Source organism: Podarcis muralis, chromosome 6 (genome assembly GCF_964188315.1).
Source record: "Podarcis muralis chromosome 6, rPodMur119.hap1.1, whole genome shotgun sequence".
NCBI lineage: Eukaryota > Metazoa > Chordata > Lepidosauria > Squamata > Lacertidae > Podarcis > Podarcis muralis.
In genome coordinates this window covers 92,225,765-92,250,140 of record NC_135660.1, presented here as the reverse complement: position 1 = coordinate 92,250,140, position 24,376 = coordinate 92,225,765, and the positions used below count along the sequence as shown (strand labels likewise).

The following is a 24,376-nucleotide window of genomic DNA, read 5'->3' as shown; positions in this document are numbered from 1 at the left end:
CAATCCCTCTTGCTGTTCTGGCTTCTGGGATAGCTGCGCAGCCTGCATTCGCTCCATAAGACGCACACACATTTCCCCTTACTTTTTAGGAGGGAAAAAGTGAGTCTTATAGAGCAAAAAATACAGTACTTGGAATAAGAGATTCACCCAGGTTATCGTTGTTTTTAAAGCACCCAGACATATAAGCAGTAAATGATAAATGATTTACAACCTTCAGGTGCTTGGAAGAATTGGTAGCCTAGTGGGATGAAATTAAGAGATCACGGGGAACATATCACAAGTAGGAGTGCAAGACTTTTCTAAGTGTCTAGCATATGTTGTGTGCCAGCAATGCCATCTCTAAAAAGTATTTGTTTTTAAATGTTTGCATAATGCATGTTAATTTCAAAAAAAACAAAAAAACCCCATAGTTCATTGCATGTTAAAGCAAAAGTAAACTAAAATCCAGCCTCTGAAAAAGGCAGTGCCCACAAGATTAAGAATCCTAAGACATTTGTGCACGATAACTTCTATAGACGTGAAAACATGGGACTCCGTTCTGTTATGTTACCCATCATTTCACACACTTGCTGGTTTCTAATTTATAGGGTTACTGATAAGTGTTGTGCTTTTTTGGCATTTATATATTTTTCAGAAAAAGGAGAATTCAAGCATTTGTTTTGAGGAAAAAAGAAAAAAATTCTTTGGACTTTGCAAACAGATGTTAGAAAATGAAAGGTAGGTCAAATGTTGGGCCTACAAATCATGGATTTGCTGAGGGATGCAGTGAGCTATGTAATTCTAGTGGTCTGTGGAGAAGTGGCATACAAATCAATTTTAAATTTAACTCTAAATTGTGCATTTCATTCCATTCAGACATGGGTTGAAATGATATTGGCCAAATCCAGAGAAAGTTACCCAAAGCAATAGGACCAGTTAGTTGCAACTAATTTATGCCCCATTAATTTCAATGGAACTTAATATAACCATATAATCCTATTCATATTTACTCAGATAAGCTCGCATATTTCACACAGAGGGCGCCACTACCGAGAAGGCCCTCTGCCTGGTTCCCACTTCTCACAGTGAGAGAACTGTCAGGAGGCCCTCAGAGCTGGACCTCAGGGTCTAGGCTGAACAATGGGGTGGAGATGCTTCTTCAGGTATACAGAGCCGAGGTCATTTAGGGCTTTAAAGGTTAGTACCAACACTTTGAATTGTGCTCGGAAACATACTGGCAGCCAAAGTAGATCTTTCAGAAACTGTGTTATATGGTCCCAGTGGCTGCTCCCAGTCACCAGTCTGGCAGCTGCATTCTGGATTAGCGGTAGTTTCCGAGTCACCTTCAAAGGTAGCCCCACACAGAGCGCATTGCAGTAGTCAAAGCAGAAGATAACCAGAGCTTGTATTACTCTGGCAAAACAGTGTGCAAGCAGGTAGGGTCTCAGCCAATGTACCAGAAGGAGCTTGTAGACTGCCACCCTGGATACAGAGTTGACCTGCACCTCTATGGACAGCTGTGAGTCCAAAATGACCCCAAGGCTGTGCACCTGGTTCTTTAGGGGCACAGTTGCCCCTTTCAGGACCAGGGAGTCCCTCACACCTGCCCGCCCCCTGCCTCCCAGAAACTGTAATTCTGTATTGTTGGGATTCAACCTCAATCCATTGACTACCCTCCAACCATCTCCAGACACTCACCGCCTTCACTGGTTCAGGATTAAAACCAGAGCTGGAGCTGGGTACCATCCGCATATTGGTGGACACCCATCCCAACCCCCCTGATGATCTCTCCCAGCAGTTTCATATAGATATTAAAAAGCATGGGGGAGAGGACAGAGCCCTGAGCATACAGGGGTCCAAACAGCAACCTGCCATTGCCACTTTCTGGACATGCCTCAAAAGAAAGGAGCGGAAGTCCAATTCCCAACCCTCCTAGGTGGTCGGATACCGTGGTTGAAATGTAGTAGAATTGCAGCCTATCTCCCTCTGGATTTGTGCTATTATTTAGAGAAAACTACTTAAAAAAAAAAAAAGCATATGATTTTCATTATTCAAAGTTTTAATATTTAGAATAGCGCCTAAAACATTTGCTAAAGAGCCTTGCTATTATGCCTTCAATGCACTGTTCAGAATGTAATCAGAATATAATAAAATATAATAAAACCATCCAATGTGCTGCATTAAAACTAAGCAGTAGCAGGGCATAAGGGGTGCTATCGTCAGATCAAGGTGTGGTGGGAATTTTGTTGTGAGGAGGTTTTGCTTCAGGAATTTGTTGATTTATCTGTTCTGAATCAGAAAATAAAATCATTGTTACGAGCCCACAAAATTTATTGTAATTCCACTCACCCTTAATTCCCTGGCAGGGGGGATGGGGGGCACAATTTTGTGGTTTATCTCAGGTGCCAGAATGATTTGGGCCAGCCCTGTATATTGGTGAAATATTGTTCTTGTCCTTGATTTTTACTAAATATCACATATCAAGAAAAGTTTTTAATTTTTAAAAATCTGTTAAATGGTTAACAGTAGGGTGGTTTGCAGAATATCTTGAATGGTTTGCAGAATATCTTGACAGTGCCCTAAACACTGCAAAAGAATGTGAGAGTGGTTAAATATTAGCCTTGGATCATATACACATGCATGGTAGGGTTATGCTAGTGGTCTGCTCCATCAGTGGTCGGTAGACTAACGGCGGTTTAATAATTGCATTGTTAGATACATAATTAAAAATACATTTGGAAGACATTAAGGGTTTAACTCAGGCACAGGCAAACTCCGGCCATCCAGATGTTTGGGACTACAATTCCCATCACCCCTAGCTAACAGGACCAGTGGTCAGGGATAATGGGAATTGTAGTCCCAAACATCTGGAGGGCCGGAGTTTGCCTATGCCTGGTTTAAAGTCATTCCCTATGTACAGGAAATTCAAAGTTAAGCCTTCTCACTGGATCTTGAGTTCCTACAGCTGCAGTAAACTTACGAAGGTCATGTGCTGTGTCTTCACGTGCCTCCCAGTTCGTACGGCACGTTTTAGTGCATTTATGAAATCGCTACCCAGTCCCTCCAAGGACTGTTGAGTTGTATATATTTATAAACGTACACACATGCACACGCAACGTCATTTTTAAACATCGCTGCTGCCCCTCCCAAATGTGTTCTGCAGACCTTACAAAGCAATTGCTTTTCAGATGATAACATAAGCTAATGTCACCCTCTGCTGTCAATCACAGTTTGCTCCTCTCGGCGAGCGTGGGCCATTCAGCAGTTCTTGCCTTGCACTATTTTCCTTTCTGCTTTCTTTCTAGAAGATAGGCTCAAGTGCACTGGCCACAATCTTCAACCAACATGAAAAAGTGTGTGTGTTGTTGTTTCTAACTTTTGTGTTTAATAATAATAATAACAACAAATTTTTATTTGTACCCCGCCCTTCCCAGTTTAAAAACCGGGCTCAGGGAGGCTAACAGCAAATATAAAACATTGATTAAAATGCGTCTTAAAAACAGCATAAAATACAACATAAAATGCAGCATCAATATCAATACAATTCAAAAATTCAGGGGTCATTTTTTTTTGGGGGGGGGGATTAGCTCACTCTATAGATAGGTGTTAACTTAACCTAAAGCAGCAGGGACTAAACCAGGCATAGGCAAACTCCAGCCCTCCAGATGTTTGGGACTACAATTCCCATCATCCCTGACCACTGGTCCTGTTAGCTAGGGATGATGGGAATTGTAGTCCCAAACATCTGGAGGGCCGCAGTTTGCCTATGCCTGGTCTAAACAATGCCATGTTTTCCACCAGCACTTAATTGGTCTTCCTGTTCTGCTCATTTGCAGTTGGGAAGTAGATTCAGTGAGAACTTTTTAAGTTTGAACTTGCTGGCTTTTGCAGTTGTCAGACCCTTAATGTTGTCTTACTGTATTTTTTTGTTTGTTTGTTTTTTAATTTTTTAGTAAAAATTTGAACTCGAGCCCAAGATACAGAGCTTGCACAGTGGATAAGAAGTTTTAAAAGCTTTGGTTCAAGATTGCAGGAGGCTGAAAAGAAAAATTAAAGACATGAGAAGGAGGATCAAATGACAGGTTGCTGTGTTGACTTCCAGCACTGAAGATTGTAAATAGCTGAGAAGTGGAATTAATGACTCTGAAACTGAAACCCAGTTTAAGAAATGTCAGGTTGGTAGGGGTTCCTAGAACTCTGGAACTAGCTTACAACTGTTTTTAATCAACTTTTGACTTTGTTTTTAAGGAAATGCTTGTCCAGCTATGGAAACTTAAATGCTTGCTTGTGGCTAAAGGTCTATTCTTAATTTAATTTAATTTTCGGTTCTTGCAAGATGTGTTGCAGTGAGGGTTTGATCTGCATCATATTTATGGCCATTGTTGTGTTGGGGACTTTTCAGACACAACCCTAAGCTTACTGGAGTTCCCTGCTACGTCTGAACGTAGAGGAACTCTGGTTAGTTCGAACTGGTTTGTTCAAACAAATGAGGACAAATCCATGGTTAATTTTCCTCACGGGCTATAATTGAAACCAGCAGTGGGAAATAGTTTTTTGTCAAGCGCCATATTCCCTTGGGGTAATTTTGTTTGGGGGCTTTGGAGCCAAAAGTGATTAAGCACCCCATTTCCTTTCTCTTAACAAATAAATTTATTGATGCTTATTCAAAGATATACAAAAACACCCCCCATTACAAAGTATATTTGCACGATATACAGAGATAAAGCAGTTGCTTAGTCTAAAAGAGAACAAAGTCAGAAGGAAGAAAAGACAAGGAGAGGAGAATCCTAAGGAAACCGAAAGCAGGAGAAAAGGAAAAGAAAGAAAAAACTAAAGAAGGATAAAGAAGAAAATTAAAGGACTTCCGGCTCTCTGTCCTGCAGCTACATATGATATTCATTCCTTAAGACCCAACCAATTCTAGTGTTCAAAACTCCCATTGTTCTAGGCGCATTTTGCAACAGGGAATTTCATTAGGGCGAGCAGTTTCTGAGCTCCAGGCGCAGTACTGCGCCGAAGATTTCAGATTACAACTGCAGAGTGGAAGGAAAGGACGATCTTTTTCTGCCTCCCCACTTCCAGCTACTCTGAAGACTGGAGAAGAGACCCTCTTAAGAATATTAGGGGGGCGGGCAGGAGAAGGACTGGGCCATGTGAAAAACGAACATAACATTTTAGCTGCAGTTTATTCATTTTCAGCTTTGCATTCTTATAAAAAAGCGTGCCTAGACATTCCGTTGCTGTGCCCATAACCTCGGTTTAAGGTGCCATTTAGCTTCCAATTTTCCTATCTCAGTTTCTAACACTGAACCATTCTATCTTCTATAAACCAGTATTTCTTCAATCTTCAAATCCAGATATTACAAGTTCATTTTCTCTTCCAAGCAAAAAGTCCATAAGAAAATTCCAATCCTTAACAAATGTCCGTAAGGATTTTTCTCTGAATTAAACATGTTAACTTTGCCATCTCAGCCAATGCCAGTAGTTTTAACAGCCATTCTTCTATAGTGGGGTAGGGTTCTTCCATCTTTGGCGCATATAGCAATCTCACCACTGTAACCTAAACCCTTTCCTCTCTCAATTTAGTCATCGCTCTTCTATCTCACCCCCCCCCCCATGAGATTAGGCCAAGGGGGGAAGTTGGGCCACTTCTGGCTTAAACGAACTACAGTTCCCAGAGTTCAAATGTAAAATAAAATGGGATTGTGGTTAGTTTAACATTAGAAGCAGATGCTTCACATCTGCTCATGGCTACTACAAGACACGGGATGCAGTAGAACAGAAGCCCACATCTTTGTGCAAGATTGTTTGCATAATTTGTATAACTCGATGAAGACGTCAGTCCAGGGTGTGGCAGCTGTGAAAAGGGAAAATTCCATTCTGGGGATTGTTCGGGAAAGGAATCAGAAATAAAATTGCCAATATCCTAATGCCATTATACAAAACTATATACAGTTCTGGTCGCCTCTTCTCAAAATGGAGCTGGAAAAGTTTCAGGGGAAAAGGCCAGCAAAACGATGAAGGGCAGAAAGGGACTTTTTTGGGGACTTTTAAGTTTTAGAGAAAAGACGATTAAGAGGCAACACGATAGAAGTTTATACAATTGAGCCTGGCATGGAGAAAGTGGATAGGGAAAGGGGAGCAAATTGGGATTTGTATTTAATCAGTTTTTCTTTTAAAGAAAAGAACCAAAGGAGAAAATATTTGCGCTGGGAGTGGGGAATGGAGAGATTGACGCAGTGGATAATTTTGTGGGGAAAGTATTCCACAAAAAGCGCACTAGCCTCATTTCCCAGTATATTACTTAGATTGGGAATTGATGGCACACTGATAACCGGGGGGGGGGGGGGGGGGAGAGAGAGAGAAACTATGCAAGTCTTTTCCACTTTGCAGAAACTTCCCTGTATAGGTTTGTGGCTACTTACAAGGTTTATGTTAAGAAAAGTGGTAACCTGTTTCGTGGAGAGAGCCTGTTACATTCTTTGTGCTCTTTTCGGCAACCCAGGTGCTAGACAACCCCAGGTTTTAAATTGTCAGTGGTGAATGAGTAAAGGTAAAGGAACCCCTGACCATTAGGTCCAGTCGTGGCCGACTCTGGGGTTGCGGCACTCATCTCGCTTTATTGGCCGAGGGAGCTGGCGTACAGCTTCCGGGTCATGTGGCCAGCATGACTAAGCCGCTTCTGGCGAACCAGAGCAGTGCACGGAAACGCTGTTGACCTTCCCGCCAGAGCGGTACCTATTTATCTACTTGCACTTTGATGTGCTTTCGAACTGCTAGGTTGGCAGGAGCTGGGATCGAGCAACGGTACCCAGATTCTTTTCCCTTCTACCTGCTTCTGAGAAAACAAATCACCCAGGGATGGTGATTTGGTCCTCTAAATGTTGCTGGACTACAACTCCCATCATGCTGCCAATGGCTGATGAAAGATGTAGTCGAAGGATATCTGGGGGGGGCGCAGATTCCCCATCCCCACTGTAGCCCAAGGGTTGCAGAATAATAACAACCCCGAGGGATAGGATGGACTAAGAGATACAGAGATATTCAAGGTTGCGCACTGTCAGAGGTGGGATTTGAACTTGCCTTTCCCCGTTCTGCACAAGTCTGCAATAGCTATATTGTTGGTCTTCAACAGGTGGGTCACTCTGATTGACACCACAACCTCCTTTTAGAGCGAGAGGGAGACAAAGGGGAGCATCATTCTAACTGGGTTCCGTATTTTAGATTTGTTCGTCGGCCGTTAAAACCCTGGGTTTTAGTTTTGAATGGTTGTATTATTGCTAGGCTCTTGGGCCGTAAGTTATTCCTGTGTCCATTATGGTTCTCCAGCACTGTCCGTTCTTACTGATAGCCCTGTGTTTCTGCTACTGAAGGCAGCTGTTTCTTAGGCAGCCTGTATCCTCCATGTTGCTGTTTGTAAGTTCAATGTGTCTGGACAGTCCTAGACTAGAGCCTGTGATATGCAACTTTCCATGATGCTGTCTGTTCCACAGATCTTTGCGGGACTTCTTACCTGAATGACTGTGAACAAAACTCAGTAATTGTGTGTGTGTGAGAGAGAGAGCGAGCGCACCATCTGTACAAACATTGACAACTAAATAGGAAAATAACTATTAAAAACTTCCAGCGAAGGAGACAAAGCACCCGGGTTGCAGTACCCACTGCTGCCCCATCAAGCCAATCCTGTGGTAATTGGAGGCCATCCCTGACCTCCTTTTGCTTCGCCAGCAAGAACGTTGGCAGGTGTGGAGTTTGAGGTCATTAAGGTAAAGGGACCCCTGACCATTAGGTCCAGTCGTGGCCGACTCTGGGGTTGCGGTGCTCATCTCGCTTTATTGGCCGAGGGAGCCGGCATACAGCTTCTGGGTCATGTGGCCAGCATGACTAAGCCGCTTCTGGCGAACCAGAGCAGCACACGGAAACGCCGTTTACCTTCCCACCAGAGTGGTACCTATTTATCTACTTGCACTTTGACGTGCTTTCGAACTGCTAGGTTGGCAGGAGCAGGGACCGAGCAACGGGAGCTTACCCCGTCGCGGGGATTTGAACCACCAACCTTCTGATCGGGAAACCCTAGGCTCTGTGGTTTAACCCACAGCGCCACCCGCGTCCCATGAAGTCATTGTTGCTGACTAAATACGGGAAAGGAACGGCTCTGAAGAAACAAGACTTTGCCATTTCCCTTTACCATCCCACAGAAGAAGAGTTTGGATTTGATATCCCACTTTATCACTACCCTAAGGAGTCTCAAAGCGGCTAACAATCTCCTTTCCCTTCCTCTCCCACAACAAACACCACAGCACCAGATATGCTTAAGACAGCCCTGTCCCCACCCTTCTGGCCATCGTTTGGCTCACTGCTCTTGCTGTGTGGTGTAGTGGTTAAGAGCAGTGGACTCGTAATCTGGTGAACCGGGTTCAATTCCCTGCTCCTCCACATGCAGCTGCTGGGTGACCTTGGGCCTCACTCAACCTCACTCACCTTCTTGGTCATTCACATGTGTTGCCCATCCTAAACATGACAAATTGCAGAATACGAATCGCATTTACAAGGTTTGCCCAGGTATCTTAACAGCCGTCAAATCTGGGCAGCTAACTAGGTTCCGAAAGCACCGTTAAGAATCCACGATTAGCTCTGCTTAACCCAGAATTGCATGTTTGCACTATATGAAACTGAAACTATGTTGAAAAAATTCCCCAAACCTAGCTCTGGGAAAGACAGATTGAGGAATTACCTCTGCTCACTTGGCTTCATGTCTGGCTGAGGTTGTTGTTGTTGTTATTTTATTTATTTATTATTTATACTCTGCCTGTCTGGCTGGGCTTCCCCAGCCACTCTGGGCGGCTTCCAAAAAAAATATTAAAATACTATAATACATCAAACATTAAAAGCTTCCCTAAGCAGGGCTGCCTTCAGATGTCTTCTAAAAGTCTGGTAGTTGTTGTTCTCTTTGACATCTGGTGGGAGGGCGTTCCACAGGGCGGGTGCCACTACCGAGAAGGCCCTCTGCCTGGTTCCCTGTAACTTGGCTTCTTGCTGCGAGGGAACTGCCAGAAGGCCCTCGGAGCTGGACCTCAGTGTCCGGTCAGAACGATGGAGGTGGAGACGCTCCTTTAGATATACTGAATACAGAGAATTATTATTATTATTCTATTTCTATGCTGCTTCTTATTCAAATAAATCCCAAAGCAGCTTAGAAACAAAAGATAAAAATAACATAATGGAACATCACGAATACAGCATAAATTGTATAGAATACCGAACAAATCATCAGTAAAACATTCACAAATCACAAATAAAACAATTACCATTTACGTAACACTATTAACAAAACAACTGAAAAATAAGCTAAACATCACAGTTACACCAAAAATCATAGTATAAGATTCACAAAGCACGACAGCATTCATATCTATAAAACAACATTAACATAACAGCAACAAAACAAACAAAGCCCTGTTGAATTTGTGCATGGGTGTCTTCCTCAGTTGGTTGGTGCTGAGAACGCCAAGGTTGCAGGTTCGATCCCCGTATGGGATAGATGCATATTCCTGCATTTCAGGGGGTTGGACTAGATGATCCTCAGGGTCCCTTCCAACTCTACAGTTCTATGATTCTGTTATTCTCAGGAGCTCAATGAAATTGGGAAAGTTGGACATGGTTGGGTGCGGTGCTGGTTCTGACCATCTGTTGCCTCTGGTTCCGTAAGCTTCATCAACCATACCTGCTTTTCCCCAATCAGAGTGTGATTGTAGAAGACTCATAAAACCGCTTGTGCCTGGAGTGTTCTTTCTTTCTTTTTACAAATAAGCAAAATAAATTTTGTTCTTATTTAATTAGGCTGGTTTTATATCGTAGTGCCACAGATCAGTGCGTTATGGCACTGCAGGAAAATCTCCCCTCTGGTCATAAGAATTCAAAATGAAGCTTTTAAAGTGAATAGTCTTCACTAATTAAATGTAATATAACCACAAACAGGAATATCACCAATTGTCCTCTTTGGTTATTCGTTTTTCTTCATTCTGTCATGTATGCCAGCTTATTGTGCGGCAAAGTATGTCTGTGGGTTTTGGGGGAGGGCAGTGAGTGTTAAATAACGACTAGGTAATCTCTCAAGACAGGAATCCTACTAAAATATCATTTACAAGAGCTGAAGCATCTCTTTATTGCGAGGCTTGTAAATAAGTCCACCCAAGTCCCTAGCCTGCTTGCCCGCATGTGCCATTATGGGCAATGTTTCAATGTCTAGTCACCTGAAGGGAATTTTTACTTCTCCAGGTGTTGGGGAGAACAGGGCTGGGTTTAGGTTTGATGGGGCCCTAAGCTACTGAAGGTAATGGGGCCCTTTATTATGTCCAGCTGTCCTTTGTCAACAACAAATTGCCTCTGTTTTTTGTGTTGAATACCGTATTTTTCGCTCTATAGGACGCACCTTTTCCCCTCCAAAAATTAAGGGGAATTGTGTGTGCGTCCTATGGAGCAAATGCAGGCTCCTTTGCTTCAGCGATAGCAACACAAAGCCACCGAAGTACAGAGGGAGAGCTCCCTCCGCGCTCCGGAGGCTTCGCGTTGCTTTCGCTGAAGCCTGGAGAGCAAGACTGGAAGGGGCTCCGTTTCTCCTGCCGCTTCGCTGAAGGGGCGCTGAGCAGAGAGGGGGAGAATTTTTTTTCCTTGTTCTCCCCCTCTAAAACAAGGTGCGTCCCATGGTCAGGTACGTACTATAGAGCAAAAAATACGGTATATGCTATATGGTAATTTATGGACCTAATAGGTATCTAAAGCCATTTGCTTAGAACAAAATATCAAAGTACTTTTGTATTACTTTTATCAAAGTAATTTTATTTGTTTTTTATCTTATATTTTGGAAATGTACATCCAGGGTTTTTTTCCTTTAAATTTTTTCTGACCCCCTAGAGAGTGGGGCCCTAAGCTATAGCTTGTTTAGGTTATACAGTCATACCTCAGGTTACAGACGCTTCAGGTTGCGCGTTTTTGGGTTATGGACACGCCGAAACCCGGAAGTACCGGAATGGGTTACTTCCGGGTTTTGGCGCTCGCGCATGTGCAGAATCGCTAAATCGCGCTATGCGCAGAAGTGCCGAATCGCAACCTGCTCGCATGCAGACATGGCGCTGCAGGTTGCGGATGCTGCGGGTTGCGAATGTGCCTCCTGCACGGATCACGTTCGCAACACGAGCGTCCACTTTACGTAAATCCGGCATTGGGGGCGAGTGGCTCTATACATGTAATAAGTACAACAAGAGAATATTCTTGGTGCCTCTTTGTATCGTGTCTTTGCAGTTTCACTATTCTGAAGTACATAGTCTGGGATTTGAGGTGATTCTATTATTTCCATTTTCTTATATGGCTTCACAAGAAGTCGCTTTTAAAGGTCTGCCAGCGACTAAATACAGTGGTACCTCAGGTTACAGACTCCGCTAACCCAGAAATATTACCTCAGGATAAGAACTTTGCTTCAGGATGAGAACAGAAATCGTGCTCCAGCGACGGGGCGGCAGCGGGAGGCCCCATTAGCTAAAGTGGTGCTTCAGGTTAAGAACAGTTTCAGGTTAAGTACGGACCCCCGGGTACTTAACCCGAGGTAACACTGTACCTTTTTTCTTCACTTCAGCTAGTCAGAATTCAGTCTCTCTGCCAACCCTGGTCATTGCTTCTGATGACCCGTAAGCTGTTCAAGAAAGATATTTTGTTTACAGTATTTCACTTGGAGATGTTACTTCGCATGTGTATAAAACACCGTTTCCCCTTTTTGTTTCAGGCATTCGACCACCAATCATGAATGGGCCCATGCACCCGCGTCCCTTGGTAGCACTGCTGGATGGCCGAGACTGCACAGTGGAAATGCCAATCCTGAAGGACGTTGCCACTGTTGCATTTTGCGATGCACAGTCCACGCAAGAAATTCATGAAAAGGTGCAGCTGAACATTTATTTAAATTACCCGTCTAAGTACCGTATTTTTCGCTCTATAGGACACACTGGACCATAGGAGGGGGAGAACGGGGGGGGGGGAATTCTCCCCCTCTCTGCTCAGTGCCCCTTCAGTGAAGCGGCAGGAGAAACGGAGCAGAGGGGGGAAACTGTGCAGCGCCTCTCCAGCGAAGTGAATCCTGGAGAGCAAGAGGGATCGGTGCGCACTGACCCCTCTCACTCTTCAGACGGCTATCCGCAAGCCTTCGGAGCTCAGCGGGAACTCCTGCTGCACTCTGAAGGCTTGCGGATAGCTGCCTGAAGCCCCCAGAGCGCAGCAAAAGCAATGCAAAGCCTCCGGAGCTTGGGGGGAGCTCTCCCTCTGCGCTTCGGAGGCTTCGCGTTGCTATTGCTGAAGCCAAGGAGCCTGCATTTGCTCCATAAGACGCACACACATTTCTCCTTCGTTTTTGGAGGGGGAAAAGTGTGTCCTATAGAGCGAAAAATACGGTATTGTGAACACCATGTAGCACTACCACTTTCCCCATTTTCTGTGCAGCACCTAAAAGGATAATCTGAAATGGCAAGCTGTTTTACAGATAATGCGCAGAGGAGTATACAGCCCTGGTTAGAAGTGCACTGTGTCCATCCTGGCAAATCTCTAAAATGGTAAAAAACAACAACAACCTTAAGCAGGCTTCCTCAGCCTTGGCCTTCCAGATGTTTTTGACCTACAACTCCCATGATCCCTAGCTAGCAGGACCAGTGGTCAGGGATGCTGGGAATTGTAGTCTCAAAACATATGGAGGGCTGAGGTTGAGGAAGCCTGACCTTAAGCTTAACTAATACAGTCGTACCTTGGAAGTCGAACGGAATCCTTTCCGGGAGTCCGTTCGACTTCCGAAACGTTCGGAAACCAAAGTGCGGCTTCTGGTTGGCTGCAGGAAGCTCCTGCAGCCAATCGGAAGCTGCGGAAGCCCTGTCAGACGTTTGGCTTCCAAAAATAGTTTGCAAACCGGAACAGTCACTTCCAGGTGTTTGGGAGACAAAATGTTCGAGTACCAAGGCATTCGAGATCCAAGGTACAACTGTAAATATTTAGGACTCTCAGATATCCTGGCTGTGGTGGCATGCCCTTTCAGACTGGGGAAGCCAGCCCTGGCTACGAGCTGCCAATACCAGGTGCTCTCTTTCCTTGTTGAATGGTTTGGTGGTTGCTCCCACCAGTTGCAACAATAACAGGAGAAGGGTTCTAAACTGAGCTAGGGGTTATGAGTGCAAAACCAGAAAGTCTGCTTTGTTGATGATCCCTCTAGGTCTTCCAAGAGCCATGTATGTGCTTGAATGATTTCAGGGACGGGGAACCAGAGGCCAAATGCCCCCCTCTGTACCAGTTCCTGGCCTTCTCGGTTACAGGGAACCAGGCAGAGGGCCTTCTTGGTAGTGGCACCCGCCCTGTGGAACGCCCTCCCACCAGATGTCAAAGAGAAGAACAACTACCAGATTTTTAGAAGACATCTGAAGGCAGCCCTCTTTAGGGAAGTTTTTAATGTTTAACAGACTACTGTATTTTAATGCTTTGCTGGAAGCCGCCCAGGGTGGCTGGGGAAACCCGGCCAGATGGGCGGGGTATAAATAATAAATTCTATTCTGTTCTATTCTTCTCAACTCTCCTCAGGCCACAGCCACTCTCAGCACCCTCTTGTAGTGCGTTTGCTTGCCTGGAATGCATTCCTGAACTGTGATTAGGGCCTCTTACTTGCCTGGATAAAAGGGACGCGGGTGGCACTGTGGGTTAAACCACAGAGCCTAGGACTTGCCAATCAGAAGGTTGGCGGTTCGAATCCCCGCAACGGGGTGAGCTCCCATTGCTCGGTCCCTGCTCCTGCCAACCTAGCAGTTTGAAAGCACGTCAAGTGCAAGCAGTTTGAAAGCACGTCAGGTGCAAGTAGATAAATAGGTACCACTCTGGCAGGAAGGTAAACGCCGTTTCCATGCACTGCTCTGGTTCGCCAGAAGCGGCTTAGTCATGCTGGCCACATGACCTGGAAGCTGTAAGCCGGCTCCCTCGGCCAATAAAGCGAGATGAGCACCGCAACCCTAGAGTCGGCCACGACTGGACCTAATGGTCAGGGGTCCCTTTACCTTTACCTTACTTGCTTGGATGGAGGATAGAGGATGGAAATGGGGTTTTGTGTTTATAAACCTATGACTCCTGTGTGGCTGGAATATAGCCCACTCTGCAAATATCAGTGCCGCATGGTCCCTCTGTGTTCCTTTTTTTGCCTTTGGCACTGCTCACCACTAGCCTGCAACTCCCAGAAGCTTGCCTTTGAGGAAGACAGTTGCCCTCAGGCTGAAAATAAGACCCATCCCGATTTATAGCAATGCTGGCCTTGCAGAGCGTTTCTTAGAGGCTATTGGTACAGTGTACATTTTTTTAAACATATAAAATGTGTTGTAAGAACGCTAAACATTTGCTTTTTGGAACAGCCCAACACAGAAATGGCCAGTGTCTCTGCAGAATAAATTTGAACTAGTATTGAACTATAGATCCGGATCTATCTGTGAAGTCTCATAAAAATAAAAAAAAAATGGTTCCCCACCAAATAAATTAGTGTAATTTCTATAAACTGCTAATGGCTGACCTTTTCAGAGAAATGTCAGGTTTGTTTCCTCTAATAGATGGAAGATTTCACCAGAGATGTTGGCAGCATCTCACAGGATAACTTGCTTCAGATTATAGCTCGTCAGAAACACTCAAATGTTTCCACTCCAATATGGGCGACTGACCTTTAAATCCAAGGTTACCATAGGTCAGACCTCATTTTTCCTGAAGATAAGCACATTCAGTTTCCTAATTCAGTGAAGGGAGAATGTTCAGCACTGCGCTATTTCTCCTACCTAGCTTTTTTATTTGGGCGGGCAGGGGTGTGTGTGCAGGGAATCAGGGCTTTTCAGACAAGATGCTGCTTCAAAGTCGTAGAATTGTAGAGTTGGAAGGAATCCCGTCTAGACCAACCCCCTGCAATGCTGGGGTGTAGACAATAGACTCACTTTCAGGTCCACTAACACGGTTGCTGCTAAATACCCTTTCCTGATCGCCAAAGAATTGATGCTTTTGAATTCTGGTGCTGGAGGAGACCCTTGAGAGTCCCATGGACTGCAAGAAGATCAAACCTATCCATTCTGAAGGAAATCAGCCCTGAGTGTTCACTGGAAGGACAGATCCTGAAGCTGAGGCTCCAATACTTTGGCCACCTCATGAGAAGAGAAGACTCCCTGGAAAAGACCCTGATGTTGGGAAAGATGGAGGCCACAAGGAGAAGGGGACGACGGAGGACGAGATGGTTGGACAGTGTTCTCGAAGCTACCAGCATGAGCTTGACCAAACTGCAGGAGGCAGTGGAAGACAGGAGTGCCTGGCGTGCTCTGGTCCATGGGGTCACGAAGAGTCGGACAGGACTAAACAACAACAACCCTTTCCTACATGCGACTCATGGCCTACAGAGGAGCTGGGTTCAAAAATGTTAAAAAAGCTTTGGTCAGATTTCATTACAAGTCTCTAGAATGTTGCAACCCATTGCTTTCAGGAAGTGGTAGACTTTGGGACGGCTGAGAGTGGCGGAATAGCAAAGGCCATAGGTGGCAGAGGGCCAATATTCGTATGGAGCTTCTGGGCGAGATCACCCATGGCTACAGCATGTGATAGCTTTGATATGTTAATGACAATATATTATTGCCCTAGGGGTATGGGTGGCGCTGTAGTCTAAACCACTGAGCCTCTTGGGCTTGCCGAACGGAAGGTTGGCGGTTCGCATCCCTGTGATGGAGTGAGCTCCCGTTGCTCTGTCCCAGTTCCTGCTAACCTAGCAGTTCGAAAGCACACCAGTGCAAGTAGATAAATAGGCACTGCTGTCGCGGGAAGGTAAATGGCGTTTCAGTGCGCTCTGGCTTACATCACGGTGTTCAGTTGTGCCAGAAGCGGAAAGAAGCCATATGACCCAGAAAGCTGTCTGTGGACAAATGCCGGCTCCCTCGGCCTGTAAAGCGAGATGAACGCCACAACCCCATAGTCACATTTGACTGGACTTAACCATCCAGGGGTCCTTTACCTTTACCTTTGCCTGTTACCCTGGTACCAGTGAATGCTGCCTATTGTTATTGGACAATAACAGCTTATTCCCCCCCCACCCCCAATGTGTGTGTGTTTGTTGTTGTTGTTTAGTCGTTTAGTTGTGACCGACTCTTCTTGACCCCATGGACCAGAGCACGCCAGGCTCTCCTGTCTTCCACTGCCTCCCGCAGTTTGGTCAAACTCATGCTGGTAGCTTCAAGAACACTGTCCCACCATCTCGTCCTCTGTCGTCCCCTTCTCCTTGTGCCCTCCATCTTTCCCAACATCAGGGTCTTTTCCAGGGAGTCTTCTCATGAGGTGGCCAAAGTATTGGAGCCTCAGCTTCAGGATCTGTCCTTCCAGTGAGCACTCAGGATTCACTGTGTGTTTAGAAAATCAATATTGTGTGATTGTCACAAACACAGGACATAGCACTGACTTCCCATGGTAAACATGAGATTGGGTGAAGGCAATCAGTAGCAACTCTCTAATTTTGTGCAATGCTTTGCCTTCACAGAAGACACATCCCGCAGTGGCCTTTTTGTGACCGGTGCCCTTGGCACTATTCACACTTTTTAATTCTTTATGATTCAAAGCAATAAACACGGTGCGTAAAATGTTAACCATTTGGGTTTTTATTTCGTATTTTTGATTTTTATTATCCACATTTTAATTAAACGTTTGTCACAAGTTCAGTAGGGAAGGGAAGAGAGGCATTTTATAATTTATCAAAATGTGAGGACTGGCACCTCCCCCCCCCCCAAAGCACTGCCCTTAATATGGTACATTATTTTCATGTGTTTTGTGCGCCATCTCAAGAGCTTTTAGTGAGCCATCTGGAAGCTTAGGGCTAAAATGTGAAGAAAGGAGGCCTGTGCAGAAGATACGATTGATTTGTAAAGTGCTCCTTTAATGCACGTCCCGCTGGGTGGGAGTCCCTGGGGGGAAAGAGTTTATATTTTGGGGGAGCTCCCATGCTATGCTTTCCTTTGCTTTTCTGAAACAAGCTGTAGGCTTTCTTCAGCCTCTTGGGTGCAGGTAAAGTTGACAGCCAAAATAAGAGGCAAAGGAGAACTTCTGCTGAAGAATGGAGAGCAGCCATGGGTGTGCATTAAGCCTAGCAGCCAATCCTATTCATCTCTTCTGTATAATAATAATAATAATAATAATAATAATAATAATAATAATAATAAATTATTTATACCCCGCCCATCTGGCTGAGTTTCCCCAGCCACTCTGGGCGGCTCCCAATCAAGTGTTAAAAATATACAGCGTTAAATATTAAAAACTTCCCTGAACAGGGCTGCCTTCAGATGTCTTTTGAAGATAGCATTGCTGCTTATTTCCTTCACATCTGAAGGGAGGGTGTTCCACAGGGTGGGCGCCACTACTGAGAAGGCCCTCTGTCTGGTTCCCTGTAACCTCACGTCTCGCAGTGAGGGAACCGCCAGAAGGCCCTCGGCGCTGGACCTCAGTGTCCGGGCTGAACGATGGGGGTGGAGACGCTCCTTCAGGTATCCAGGACTGAGGCCGTTTAGGGCTTTAAAGGTCAGCACCAACACTTTGAATTGTGCTTGGAAACGTACTGGGAGCCAATGCAGATCTCTCAGGACCGGTGTTATGTGGTCTCGGCGGCCACTCCCAGTCACCAGTCTAGCTGCCGCATTCTGGATTAATTGCAGTTTCCGGGTCACCTTCAAAGGTAGCCCCACGTAGAGCGCATTGCAGTAGTCCAAGTGGGAGATAACTAGAGCATGCACCACTCTGGCGAGACAGTCTGCGGGCAGGTAGGGTCTTAGCCTGTGTACCAGGTGGAGTTGATAAACAGCTGCCCTGGACACAGAATTGACCTGCGCCTCCATGGACAGCTGTGAGTCCAAAATGACTCCCAGGCTGTGTACCTGGTCCTTCAGGGGCACAGTTACCCTATTCAGGACCAGGGAGTCTCCCACACCCACTCGCCCTCTGTCCCCCCAAAACAGTACTTCTGTCTTGTCAGGATTCAACCTCAATCTGTTAGCCGCCATCCATCCTCCAACCGCCTCCAGACACTCACGCAGGACCTTCACCGCCTTCACTGGTTCTGATTTGAAGGAGTGGTAGAGCTGGGTATCATCTGCATACTGATGAACACCCAGCCCAAATCCCCTGATGATCTCTCCCAGCGGCTGCATATAGATGTTGAAAAGCATGGGGGAGAGGACAGAACCCTGAGGCACCCCACAAGCGAGAGCCCAGGGGTCTGGACACTCATCCGCCATCACCACTTTCTGGACACGGCCCAGGAGGAAGGAGCGAAACCACTGTATGTGCCCCCAGCTCCCAGCCCCTCTAGACGGTCCAGAAGGATGTTATGGTCGATGGTGTCAGTGGCTGCATCAACAGTTTGATGAAAACAAGGTGGAATGGGAGATGGCAAAACCCTAATTGGTGCCAGTTGTGCCACTGGATGTGCTTATGGCAATTTTGATCCTTATAGAGGTGTTTTTGTTGTTGTTACTCTTTTCGAGAAATAAGGAAACTATTGACAGCAAGAGAAGCTTTTGCCAGGCGACCGCTTATTGGAGAGCTGATGGGAAATTCTTCTTGACCTTAGATGCCTCTTGTATAAATTGACACCAGATGATGTTTTGGAACATAAAATCTTGGCTCGCTTTGGAGCTCTTTGCATAATGCCTATCTCTAGAGTTAGTTTACTTCGAAGGACTGGTGGGATACGTAGGGATGGGAACTGCCTTTCGGTAGTTTTATTTGTGTTACGCTTTTTAGTAAAAGTTAAAGGATCAGAAAGGAACAACCGTTCTCCACAGTGCTAATAGCTCCACAAGAAAACACTTCCATTGCTTTGCTCTATTTTTCTATTTTTTCTAATAATATTATATTATTTTATTATTTTATTTTTGCTTGGGGAGGGATAAGCATTTAGTCAGCGCTATTGTTTCTTGCTTTGTTTTGTTCTGTTTTGTTTTATTATTATTATTATTATTATTATTATTATTCTGTTAAATTATTATATAGTTTGTATTTTGCTTTTTAAGGGGTGGGGTCAGGGCTGCCTGGGAGTGGGTCCCAGCAAACAAAATGGCTGGGGCATGTTCCACAGGGGGGGATGCACTGGGACAACCGATCTCAGTGATCATGGGTAGGAGGAGGAGTTACGCTAAGACCAGACCATGTCATTACCGAGGAGGCAGGTTTAGTCGTTGTCTGAGGACTATTCCTGCCTCCAGGTCTGGTCCTGACCGGAAGGATACTGGAATCAGCAAGGGAAACCCACATGACCTGAAAGTGTTGCTGTGCAATGCCAGGTCAATGATGAATAAAACCACTGCCATCCACGACCTGATTGTGGATGGAGGATTTGACCTGGCATGTGTGACAGAGACCTGGTTGGATGAAGCAGATGGGCCTGTCCTTGCCGCTGCTTGCCCACCAGGTTTCTCTTACGCACAGCAACCCAGGTCATGTGGGCGGGGAGGGGGGGTTGCAGTGATTTTTAGGAAGTCATTAGTCTGCACCAGGCGTCCTATTGGAAAGACCCAGTTCTCTGAGTGCATGTTTTGGAAGTTGGGCAATAGGGGCAGTACAGGATTCCTACTGGTGTACCGACCTCCCCGCTGCACCAAGGATTCCCTGCCCGAGCTGCTTCAGGTCGTGGCGGATATGCTCCTGGAGACAACTAGCTTGGTTGTCCTGGGGGATTTTAACATCCATGCCGACACGACCTGACAAGGGGCCGCTCGGGACTTCGTGGAAAGCATGGCCTCCATGGGGCTGTCCCTGAATAAGTTTGGCCCAACTCATCGCCATGGACATGCCTTAGACTTGGTGTTCACCTCTATGGATGTTGGTGATCTGACACTAACTAAAAGCGAAACAAAAGAAGTGCCATGGTCAGATCACTTCCTGGTGCAACTGGACTTCTCCGCAACCCTTCCCCTCTGCAGGGAGGTGGGACCAATTCGGATGGTCCGCCCCCGCCACTTAATGGATCCAATTGGCTTCCAGAGAGTGGTAGGGGATGCTTTATCCCAAGTTGATGGCCTTTCAGCTGATTCCCTGGTGGCACGCTGGAATGCGGAGTTAACCAGGGCTATTGACTGTCTGGCTCCGAAGCGCCCTCTCCGATTGCATGGAGCCCGGACAGCCCCGTGGTTTTCCCCGGAGCTGAGGGTGATGAAACAATCGTTGAGACGGCTAGAGCGCCGGTGGCGGAAAACTCATTCTGAATCAGACCGGACACGGGCTAGAGCTCAACGTCGAGCCTACCAAGTGGCAATGGCGACGGCGAAGAGGGCCTTCTTCGCCGCCTCCATAGCATCTGCAGAAAACAGCAGCAGGAGACTTTTTCAGGTGGTTCGCAATCTATCGGAACCACCTGTACCACCGGGGCCTGGTAGGGACCCCAAGATCTCCTGCAATGCTTTTGCAAAGTTTTTTGCAGATAAAATCGCTCAGATTCAGAAGGAGGTAGACTCCACCGTGGGAGCAGGGCCAGGGCGGGAGAGTGCTAGAGTTCTGTCTGGTCCTGTTACATGGGATCAATTCCAGTCTGTTACCTCCGAGGATGTGGACAGGCTGCTTGGAAAAGTGAAACCGACCACCTGTCTCCTTGATCCTTGCCCATCCTGGCTGATAAAAGCGAGCCGGGAAGGGCTGGGCGATGGGCTCTGCGGGGTGGTGAATGCTTCCCTCTGTGAGGGAGTCTTCCCAGACCCGCTGAAAGAGGCGGTCATTAAACCGCTTCTTAAAAAAACATCTTTAGACCCGGCCAATTTGGCCAACTATCGCCCAGTCTCAAATCTGCCATTCTTGGGCAAGGTGATTGAGCGGGTGGTTGCTGAACAACTCCAAGCACGCCTGGAGGAAACGGACCATTTGGATCCCTTCCAATCGGGATTCAGGTCTCACCATGGAACTGAAACTGCCTTGGTCGCGCTGGTTGATGATCTCCGGCGGGCTAGGGATAAAGGTGAGAGCTGTTTCCTAGTTCTGCTGGATCTCTCAGCGGCCTTTGACACCATCGACCATAACATCCTTCTGGACCGAGGTCATCAGGGGGTTTGGACTGAGTGTTCATCAGTACGCAGATGACACCCAGCTCTACCTCTCCTTTAAATCAGAACCAGTGAAGGCGGTGAAGGTCCTGTGTGAGTGCCTGGAGGCGGTTGGAGGATGGATGGCGGCTAACAGACTAACAGACTGAGGTTGAATCCTGACAAGACAGAAGTACTGTTTTTGGGGGACAGGGAGCGGGTTGGTGTGGGGGATTCCCTGGTCTTGAATGGGGTAACTGTGCCCCTAAAGGACCAGGTGCGTAGCCTGGGAGTCATTTTGGACTCACAGCTGTCCATGGAGGCGCAGGTTAACTCTGTGTCCAGGGCAGCTGTCTACCAGCTCCACCTGGTACGCAGGCTAAGACCCTACCTGCCCGCAAACTGTCTCGCCAGAGTGGTGCATGCTCTAGTTATCTCACGCTTGGACTACTGCAACGCGCTCTACGTGGGGCTACCTTTGAAGGTGACCCGGAAACTGCAATTAATCCAGAACGCGGCAGCTAGACTGGTGACTGGGAGTGGCCGCCGGGACCATATAACACCGGTCCTGAGAGACCTGCATTGGCTCCCAGTACGTTTCCGAGCACGATTCAAAGTGTTGGTGCTGACCTTTAAAGCCCTAAACGGCCTCGGTCCTGTATACCTGAAGGAGCGTCTCCACCCCCATCATAAAGCCCGGACACTGAGGTCCAGCGCCGAGGGCCTTCTGGCGGTTCCCTCATTGCGAGAAGTGAGGCTACAGGGAACCAGACAGAGGGCCTTCTCAGTAGTGGCGCCCGCCCTGTGGAACGCCCTCCCATTAGATGTCAAAGAGATAAATAATCACTTGATATTCAGAAGACATCTTAAGGCAGCCCTGTTCAGGGAAGTTTTTAATATGTAACGCTGTACTGTTTTTAACACTGATTGGGAGCCGCCCAGAGTGGCTGGGGAAACTCAGCCAGATGGGCGGGATATAAATAATAAATTATTATTATTATTATTATTATTATTATTTTGCCTTATTTCCCCAAAGGCTTTTTTCTTGCCTTAAACAACTAGGGTACACTCAAGTTCAGTGAAACCTGATAAATGGCTTGAGATTTGCCATGATGCTAAAAACGAAACCTCAGACTGTTGGTGGGCACCGGGTCCAGAGCAGTCAGATTACCAAGTACATAACATCTTAATCCATGGTATTTTGCCAGGTTAAAGGTAAAGGTAAAGGGACCCCTGACCATTAGGTCCAGTCGTGGCCGACTCTGGGGTTGCGGCGCTCATCTCGCTGTGTTGGCTGAGGGAGCCGGCGTACAGCTTCCGGGTCATGTGGCCAGCATGCCTAAGCCGCTTCTGGCGAACCAGAGCAGCGCACAGAAACGCCGTTTACCTTCCCGCTGGAGCGGTACCTATTTATTTACTTGCAATTTGACGTGCTTTCGAACTGCTAGGTTGGCAGGAGCAGGGACTGAGCAATGGGAGCTCACACCGTCACGGGGATTCGAACCGCCGACCTTCTGATCGGCAAGCCCTAGGCTCTGTGGTTTAACCCACAGCGCCACCCGCGTCCCTATTTTGCCAGGTTAAAGCAGCACAAAGAAAGTAAGTGTACAATCCTGTACGCTGTCTCTTCAGAAGTAAGCGCCATTGCATTCAGAGAGTGTATGACGTGTATGAGCACATTGCGTTGCAGCCTGGTTTCCCCATTGAAGTCTCAGGGCTGAGAATGCGTTCAGCCGTTGGCTAAACTCTTACGCTTCGGTGTTACTTGTGATTAACAATGAATAATAAGCAAGGGCCCGTTCAGCCTGCCATTTTATTATGGGTGTATGCAGCGACATGCCATTGATGCTCCTGGGTTATTGCACCCACTCTCTGCCCATTCCATAGACCTTGTTCCTGCCTGGTGCACCTCCCAGGTAAAAGGTAAAGGGACCCCTGACCATTAGGTCCAGTCGTGGCCAACTCTGGGGTTGCGGCGCTCATCTCGCTTTATTGGCCGAGGGAGCCGGCGTACAGCTTCCGGGTCATGTGGCCAGCATGACTAAGCCGCTTCTGGCGAACCAGAACAGCACACGGAAACGCCGTTTACCTTCCTGCCGGAGTGGTACCTATTTATCTACTTGCACTTTGACGTGCTTTCGAACTGCTAGGTTGGCAGGAGCAGGGACCGAGCAACGGGAGCTCACCCCGTCGCGGGGATTCGAACCGCCGACCTTCTGATCGGCAAGTCCTAGGCTCTGTGGTTTAACCCACAGCACCACCCGCGTCCCTCTCACCTCCCAGGGGGAACTAGCAAAATATAGTAGCATTTGTGAACAGTAAGTCTCAGGCAATCATTTTGCTACCCACTCTGCTGCAACTGCACCTTGAAATTCTCCCTTGAGAGATGACCAGACTATTGGAGGCGTGTACCGCAGGAATTGGGATTCTGGAGGGCATGTTGAGAACGTAACTGAATTGTGTCTGCCTTTGTTTTCCAGGTACTAAATGAAGCAGTGGGTGCCCTGATGTACCACACCATCACTTTAACCCGTGAAGACCTGGAGAAGTTTAAAGCACTTCGAATAATCGTTAGAATTGGAAGTGGTTTTGATAACATTGATATTAAATCTGCTGGCGATTTAGGTATGTTGTTAATTCACGTCTGTGAAATTTTATGTAGAAGCCCAAGGGGGTTGGTGTTCAGACCTTGCTGACGTGTTTGTAGGTTGCACTTAATTGTGGTACTCTGTATTTGAAATTAAGTTAATACAGTGGTACCTTGGGTTACATACACTTCAGGTTACATACGCTTCAGGTTACAGACTCCGCTAACCCAGAAATAGTACCTCAGGTTAAGAACTTTGCTTCAGGATGAGAACAGAAATCGTGCTCCGGTGGGGTGGCAGCAGCGGGAGGCTCCATTAGCTGCAGTGGTGCTTCAGGTTAAGAACAGTTTCAGGTTATGAACGGACCTCCGGAACGAATTAAGTACTTAACCCGAGGTACCACTGTAACTCAAGTAAGGGTACTCCAGTTGGCCCCATTAGCTAAAGTGGTGCTTCAGGTTAAGAACAGTTTCAGGTTAAGAACGGACCCCTGGAACGAATTAAGTACTTAACCCGAGGCACCACTGTATTTACACCCTACCCATCTGGCTGGGTTTCCCCAGCCACTCTGGGCGGCTTCCAACAGAATATTAAAATACAATAACCTATTAAACATTAAAAACTTCCCTAAACAGGGCTGCCTTCAGATGTCTTCTAAAAGTCTGGTAGTTGTTTATCTCTTTGACATCTGATGGGAGGGCGTTCCACAGGGTGGGTGCCACTACC

At 46.6% G+C, this 24,376-nt stretch overlaps 1 protein-coding gene across 7 annotated transcripts in view; it reads left to right on the top strand.

The window, feature by feature from the left end:
• CTBP1 (C-terminal binding protein 1) overlaps nt 1-24,376 on the top strand; it is a 60,198-nt gene that overhangs the window by 21,687 nt on the left and 14,135 nt on the right. For 2 of the 7 annotated variants that reach the window (XM_077930724.1, XM_077930725.1), the window contains exons 2-5: nt 635-717; nt 3,933-4,154; nt 11,759-11,913; nt 23,543-23,687. In XM_077930724.1, the coding sequence (XP_077786850.1) occupies nt 4,148-4,154; nt 11,759-11,913; nt 23,543-23,687 (307 nt within the window). In that variant the 5' untranslated portion in view covers nt 635-717; nt 3,933-4,147. The remainder of the gene's footprint in view (nt 1-634; nt 718-3,932; nt 4,155-11,758; nt 11,914-23,542; nt 23,688-24,376) is intronic. The other 5 variants (XM_077930727.1, XM_077930728.1, XM_077930723.1 and 2 more) reach the window with 3 other exon arrangements.